Below are 7387 nucleotides of genomic sequence, written 5' to 3' on the forward strand. Positions count from 1 at the left end.
GAAATACTCCCGGATAATCCCCACGAGGTAACTGGGGACCCCTCTCCTCACGAGGGCGTCCCCCACACTATCCCAGGGTAGGGTGTTGAATGCATTTTTAATATCTAGCGATACCGCCATCGCCACCCTACCCTCCGCTATCGCGGCCTCCGAGAGGGACCTGACGCGTTTAACTGCGTCAATTGTCGATTGTCCCTCCCGGAAGCCATATTGCTCCTCGTGGAGATCTCCTTCCCGAGACAGGTGCTGGACGAGACGGGTGGCAAGGATCCTCTCTAGGATCTTCCCGACTTCGTCCAGCAGGCAAATCGGCCTGTAAGCCGACGGAGTACCCGGTTCTCTGCCCTCCTTGGAAAGAAGGACTAGTTTTGCCTTCTTCCACTGGTGGGGAAACACCTTGCCTGAGGCACTCGTTAAATATGTGCCTCAGGCGTTCGCCTAGAAAGCCTAGGGCCCGGACCCATATTTTCCCGGGGATTCCGTCCGGCCCGGGGGCTTTACGCGACCCGATACGCCGGACGGCCTGGATTATTTCGTCCCTGGATATCTCCATGTCCTCACTGATCTCGTGGGGTCCGTCGAGTCCTGGACCCCACTCTAACCTGGACCCCTCCACCTCTTGTGGGAAGAGGGTGTCTACGACCTGACTGAGGACATGATCATCCAGGGACTGCGTCACGGGAGGCGTCCATGCTCTGTGCTTGAGCATCACAATTTTGTAAGGACGCCCCCATGGGTCCGAGTCGAGAGACTTAAGCATGTCGCTCCAACATGTGGCCCTAGACTTTCTTATGGCGCGGCTAAGGGCGCATCTTGCAGCCCTACAGGCGGCCAGAGCCTCTTCGCGTTCTTCCTCTCCCGCTTCGCGTGGGAGCCGGGAGAGCACGCGCCGGGCCTGGACGGATGACCGTCTAAGGTCGGCGAGTTCCTCCGTCCACCAGTATACGGCCCGGCGCGGACAGGACATGGCCCGGAGCAAAGACGCGTTACACACACCTTGCATGACATCCCGGAGCCACTCCACTTCCTCGTGGATGTCCCGCATTTCCGCTCCCTCCGGCGTTCCTCACGACACCGCCATCAAGGCAGCTTCCAGCTCCTCCTCGTTCAACTACGTGAGGGCCCATCTCAGCTCGCCCCCCCTTGGGATGGGCGGGGGAAGGGCTGACGTGCAGTGCCCAAGACCACCTCTATATAGAGGCTCTTGAGGTGGTCTGAGAGTTTCTCCCTTTATGTCTTGCATCACGCCAGCCGCTCACCATTTGTGCGACCCGCTGGGAGCCCATCTCTACGAGATTGTCGTTATATCTACGATTGCCCGTTATATCTACGATGGACTCCCCTTGTGGCCGCACGCAGGTGCTTGCACGGCCTCTATTTAATATGCAGAGGCCGTGCTCACTAGCCCACCCCACCAGGGTTGTTCCCCTGCGGTCCCGGCGAGTTTCGCCCCAAACCGGGGACTTTGCGTTAAAGTCCCCGGCTACTATTATTGGGGTATCAGGGGTGTCGTGCTTAATGTCTCGCACGATGACCCCCACTTGCTCGAGGAACTCCTCGAACTCGCCGGGTACCCATCTAGGGGGGGGCATAACACGATATAGTAAATATGGATGCACCCCACTTCGCCGCGACGAACCCCTCCCCCTTCTTTATTAATTTCAGGGGAGGAGAGTTCGTCTTCGCCCTCACAACTGCCGCCGAGCCGGTGTCGTCCCCGATCCAGTTGTCGTTACGATCGGGGATTCTATACGGCACGGCGACAATGGCCAACCCAATTTCACGCTCCGTCAGGCTTTGCAAGAAGAGTTGTTGGGCCTGACAGGCATGATTCAGGTTGGCCTGGAGGAGCTTCATGGTCAAATTTATTTTTGACCATTAGGCTCCTCCGTCACTACCTCCATCTTATCTTCCTCCTCCACCCCTTCTTGTTGGGGTGTTGGAGGGCGATCCGTGGGCTTTTCCTCCTCCTTGGTTCCCTCTGTGGTAAGGGTGGAGGGTCACACTCCATGACCTCCTCCCTTGATGCGGGAGGGGTGGAGTCCATCCTCTCCTCCTCCTTCTTCTTAGATGAAGAGGAGGGGGCTGAAGGGCTTCGCTACTTGCCCCTCCCTTCTTCTTCTTGGGCGCATTACAGGCACGGGAGCCGGCCCGGTGATTGGCTGGGCGGCCGAGATCTGCACACACCGGACAATTTACCGACGTTGTGCAGTCCCCAGCCGCATGGCCCCGTCTCCCGCCTGTAGCAATCGCTGCCCCTGTCTACTTGGCTCTCACAGTGAGCCTTGACATGGCCTTTACCCATGCATCGGAAGCACTGGAGAAGTCTCCTCTCCAGTGCTTCCACTCTCGCATTGGTCCACCTGACTCGTACCTTTCTGGCTGCGACCAGTGTGTTCGCCACAGCCAAGGGACATTGACCTACGCGGTGCCCATGCCCCTGCCGACGACTTTTATCGGCCCCACTTTGACGAGGGCCGGGTCGCAGCCTTCAACACCCTGCCGTGGCGGTGGTTAATGGGGGCATTCGAACACCATGGTGTGCCCCCATATCTAACCGCAGTGGTCCGGGACTAGTTTTGAGACATAGTCCTGGTCCACATAGACCGGGACGGGACGATGCGAGAGAGGGACATTAAATGCGGGGTTCCACAGGGCTCGGTCTTCGGCCCATTACTGTGGAACCTCGCTTATGACCATGTCCTCCGATCAGCCCTCCCCCCTGGCAGCAGTGTCGTCTGCTACGCTGACGACACATTAGTGCTTGCCGGGGGTCAAAGCTGGGGGGCAGCGACCACCAGGGCAGAAATCGCCCTAGAGAGCGTGGTGCGCTCCATCAGAGTCCTGGGGTTGGAGGTGGCGGCCAGAAAGACCGAAGCCGTGATTTTTCACGGCCGGTCGCGAGGCCCGCCGCCTCCGACTCTCATCCGAGTATGTGAGGCTCGCGTCCAGGTTGGGGAAAAGATCCCCTCCGTGGTACGCCACCTTGTCGTGATGAAGGGGCTCGGGTGATCCAACGATCCGCTGTGGTAATACCGAGGGTCCGACCCTCGGGAGGGCCGGCGAAGAGGATCACTCGCTAAGAGCGTAGCACCCGGCTTTGCCCAGGGGACAGTCTGTCCCCAAAGGGTCACTGAGACCCGAGTAGGGGAAGGAAACTCCGACTACAAACCCCGGCTGCACGGAGCCGATAGGGGAGAGTTTCTACTCCCCCCACCGTGCAAGGGTGTGTGTGCTGAGTTGGAAATGAGACTATGTCCTACGGGGTATGAAAATTTTCTGAGTGTTCCAAAAAAGTGGTCCCAAACGGTTTAAAATGACATGAAACGCCTTTTGAGCATCAATTGTGGTGAAAAATTTTTTGGTGTTTTTCATACATTGTGGTTTTTGCGCTGGGAGGCCGCAAAAGTTAATAATAAATGTATTTGTAATTCCAACTCCGCCTCCCTAGATAGTGACTTGCCACGTGGCAGATATATTGCTGAAAAGTGGGTTTGCGGAGGCTAAATATTAATCAGCTCTATTAAATATATGTGTGGAATGATTAGTTTAGTAGCTGGTTGTCCGTTTCTTTACGGTTTATTACTTGGATATGTAATTAATAGGAGTTAACTTATAGTAGTGCTGTCTCTCTCCCTCCTATAGGGAGATGACCTGCCGATTTAACGCGAAAGAATTTTTGTTACATAAGAGTGGATTTTTGTAACTGAAATAGGCAGTGCGCGTTCATTGTGTAGTGGTTGGCTTTATTCTTAGCGGGAGAGCCATAATTATGTGTTAATTAACTTTTGAAGAATTGTGATCTGTCAAGTGCAGAAATATACGTGGCTGCACGGTGGTCGCAATTTGTTTGTGGTGCGCAACGCGCGCGTGTTCAACTTTGGAGTGGTATCCCTGAATCATTCCTTTGTGATCACGTGTCTGTGCAGCTGCCGAAATCTGGTTATTGCGCAACGCGCGCGTATGCAAGAATGAGTTGGTATCCTTGCGGTACAATTCAGTAGTACTTTCTGCACCACAGGTAAATATTTCATAAATAATTGTTGAGAATAATTATATATACTCTATAATATTGTTTTTCATGTGAAGCCGAGTATTGTCACATGTGGTCTTGACGTGATAGGCGTCTTCGAGCTGGTAAAATAACGCTAATAAGGAAGCAAGCTGGCAATTGTTAACAACTGTTATTAACAATTACCTCGGCACCGGATTGTTTGTTAAATAATAGTGTACAGGTCATTGATGTGTTTAGAATATATATATTAATTATTATATCTAATTGTGCGGTAAGTTATATAATAATAAGACACAGACAGCCTTGTGTGCTACGGTAAATGACTATAGCCATGTTAATGTGATTATTATTGCTAAACTTTATACTGATGTGCACAATAATTTGTTAGTAGGTGCTTGGATGCACTTGCATTGCGGAGCATTCGATTCGACTCGAAGAACGTTTGTTGATTGTAGCGCTGTGCAAGTTATTGTGGATTGCAGACTACAATTACATTTTCTGTAAGCTGAGGATATTCAGGATATTCTGCGAGCGAAGAAATAGTAATAAATACTGCTCAGGGGAGAGCATCCCTGGATAACCCATGGAAGCATTCTGGTTGTACACTGGACTCTTATTCATACAATAGAAGGATTGTTACGCGTATTTCAAGCGTATAATGTTGTGCAAGCGTTGTTTCTTGAGATAATTGATGCATAATAATCTCATACAAATAGCCTGTGACTAAACGTATATTTATGGTATTGGCTGTCAAGCATTTTATTGCGTTTTTTGGATGGTCATGTAGTGGATAGATAGATATCTGTCAACTCAATTAATAAGTCGTTAATGCTCATATAGCAGGCTAAATCATGATAGGAGATAAAAGTTTGACTGTGGTGCGTGAATTATATACTTTGGAAACTGATATGCACTATTGGATGATATGCATTATGCATTTCTGCGAGTGATAGTTGATGTTTCAACTGGCAGTCGAAAACTGTATTTGACAGTCCACTGAATTCGAGAAAAGTGAATTTCGTGGAACTATGGTGTCTGTGATGATTAGAGTATATCATCTTGGCTGTTAATAATGGCATAATATTCGTTTTTGGATGTCTAGACAGTGGATAAATCAGACATCTGTCAATTCAAGCAAATAGACTATTGATGTATATAAAGTAGGTTAAATTGTGAATAGAGATAATTATTGTTGTTATACGTGATTTATATACCTTAAAACTGGTATACATTGCTGGATTTTATGCTCTAATGCATCTTAGAAAAGTGGTAGCTGATATATTTATTGGTAGATAAAGTTTTGTAATTTGACCGCTTGTGTGGAATGAAAATTGCGAAATTGTATAATTGGTGCGTTAATTGATAATCAGAACATATATCTTTAAGATTATAGCGAGTTGTAAGCAAATAAGTGCTTATATGGACTTGTGTATAAATCTGGAAATGCGACAGGCATTATGCCTTGTAAGACATAAGAGAGTACAAATATCTAGGCAGAGATTTATAACTTAGGCCTCGTAGTTATTACTCGTACTGAAAGAGTTGTTACTTACATTTAAGAATAACCGTAATATAGACTAAATTTTGTTAGTATGATTGCATAACATGACAACTGTCACTGTGCATTGAGTAGGTTAGTTTTATAATATAGGAGATTTTACACGATACAGAATATATGTACATGTAAATTTAATTAGTATATATATAAATAATAGATCAGCACCTTATTAGAGATAATTTTTGATAGTTATATAAATGATAAATGTAGTTATGAGATATTGATAAATGTAGTTATGAGAATTATCCATATAGACTTATAAGTTATGTTGGAAAACAATATGCAGTTTTGGATATAAAGTGGATAAAGCTTTAGGCAGAAAATGCAATTTCTTAATGCAGAAACTTTATATGCATCGAACATGCTTCTAGTTTAGGCAAATTATAATTGTACGGTTGTATAACATAATAACAGATACTACAAAGCATATAGGTTAGCTGGGTAATTTGTGAAACTTTGAATAAAGTGGAGCATATGCACAAGTGAATTTTGTCAAATAAAGCATTGAAAGTAGGTCAGTTCTCTTACACAGAGGCAATTCTGCTGTTATATATAGTAGTTATTAGTCGGAAGTGCATTGGAATTGTGGTTATATGTAGAAATGATGGATATGCATATTCACATAATTTAGCATATCATAGTCTAGGATAGGTTATTACGGGAGTAATATTAAATAAATTGGCAAGCGCTGGCACGTTATGTGCAAAGTGATAATTTATTTAACGAGAAAGTCGAACATAGAAACACTATACACTTGTTTGATCACTTCCATATTGTAGATTGGTCATTTAGTATATTGTTCACAATATTGTATAGCGGTGCTTAATTATAGGCATAAACACGGTTCGGCTGTTATTAATTTAACATAGTAAATATTAATTTATCACCCGCACACGTGGAATGACAGATTGTGGTTATACTAGCGTTTCGATAAGTATCGCGTTCGTTCGTAAATCCACCTGGGGAAGAACGTGTCACTAGGAACTTGGTAATTTTACAAAACTTATGTAAATTGTTAAATAGCGGTCTTATAAGACCACAAAGATCTTATTAATCGTAGTTATATCAAGGAAAGTTCGATACTTATGTAGTTACGGAAATTAACATCTGAAAAAGAAATTTTACTAGTGGTTTAGTAACTTTGCGAAATTCGTGTAAATTGCTAAATAGCGGTCTCTAAGGACCACAAAGGTCTCAACAAAGTAGTCTCGGAAAAGAAAGTTGCATACCGAGGTAATTTATACGGAAATTAACCTTTTTTAAAGGAATTTTACTAGGAGTCTGGTAACTTTGCTAAGCTTATGTAAATTGTTAAATAGCCGTCTGAAAAGACTACAAAGGTCTTATAAAAGGTGGTTTCGGTACGAAAATTTGATACTGAAGTAATTTATACGGAAATTAACATTCGAAAAAAGGAATTTTACTTGGAGTCTAGTTATTCTGTAGAATTTGTGTAAATTGCTAAATAGAGGTTTTATAAGATCATAAGGCCTTGTTAAATGTAATTTCAGTAATGAAAGTTGGACACTGAGATAATTTATACGGAAATCATTATTCGGATATGGACTTTACTAGGATGCTAGTAACTTTGTAAAACTTGTGTTAACTGTTAAATAGTGATCTCAAAGGACCACAATGGTAATATTAAAGGTAGTTTCCGCAAGGAAATTTGAAAACTGAGGAAATACAAGGAAATAATACTTGTAAACGAAATTTCGTGAAGGCAGTTTGTTATATAAATAGATTGCTAATTACGCGGGCGTCTCTTAATTGATCTATAGACTTTATGTGGACATTATATCGTCGCTTATATG

At 45.1% G+C, this 7387-nt stretch overlaps 1 protein-coding gene across 1 annotated transcript; it reads right to left on the bottom strand.

Moving 5' to 3' along the window:
* Positions 1-1190: 1190 nt before the first annotated feature.
* LOC145976603 (uncharacterized) lies at positions 1191-1857 on the bottom strand. Its single transcript, XM_083107834.1, has 2 exons — positions 1640-1857; positions 1191-1578 (listed from the first exon to the last, which is right to left on the bottom strand). The coding sequence occupies exons 1-2, from the start codon at positions 1855-1857 to the stop codon at positions 1191-1193; spliced, it is 606 nt and encodes a 201-aa protein (XP_082963960.1).
* Positions 1858-7387: the final 5530 nt, after the last annotated feature.

Source organism: Camponotus vicinus, unplaced genomic scaffold (genome assembly GCF_025532165.1).
Source record: "Camponotus vicinus isolate PSW18456_S1 unplaced genomic scaffold, iyCamVici1.0 SCAF_9, whole genome shotgun sequence".
NCBI lineage: Eukaryota > Metazoa > Arthropoda > Insecta > Hymenoptera > Formicidae > Camponotus > Camponotus vicinus.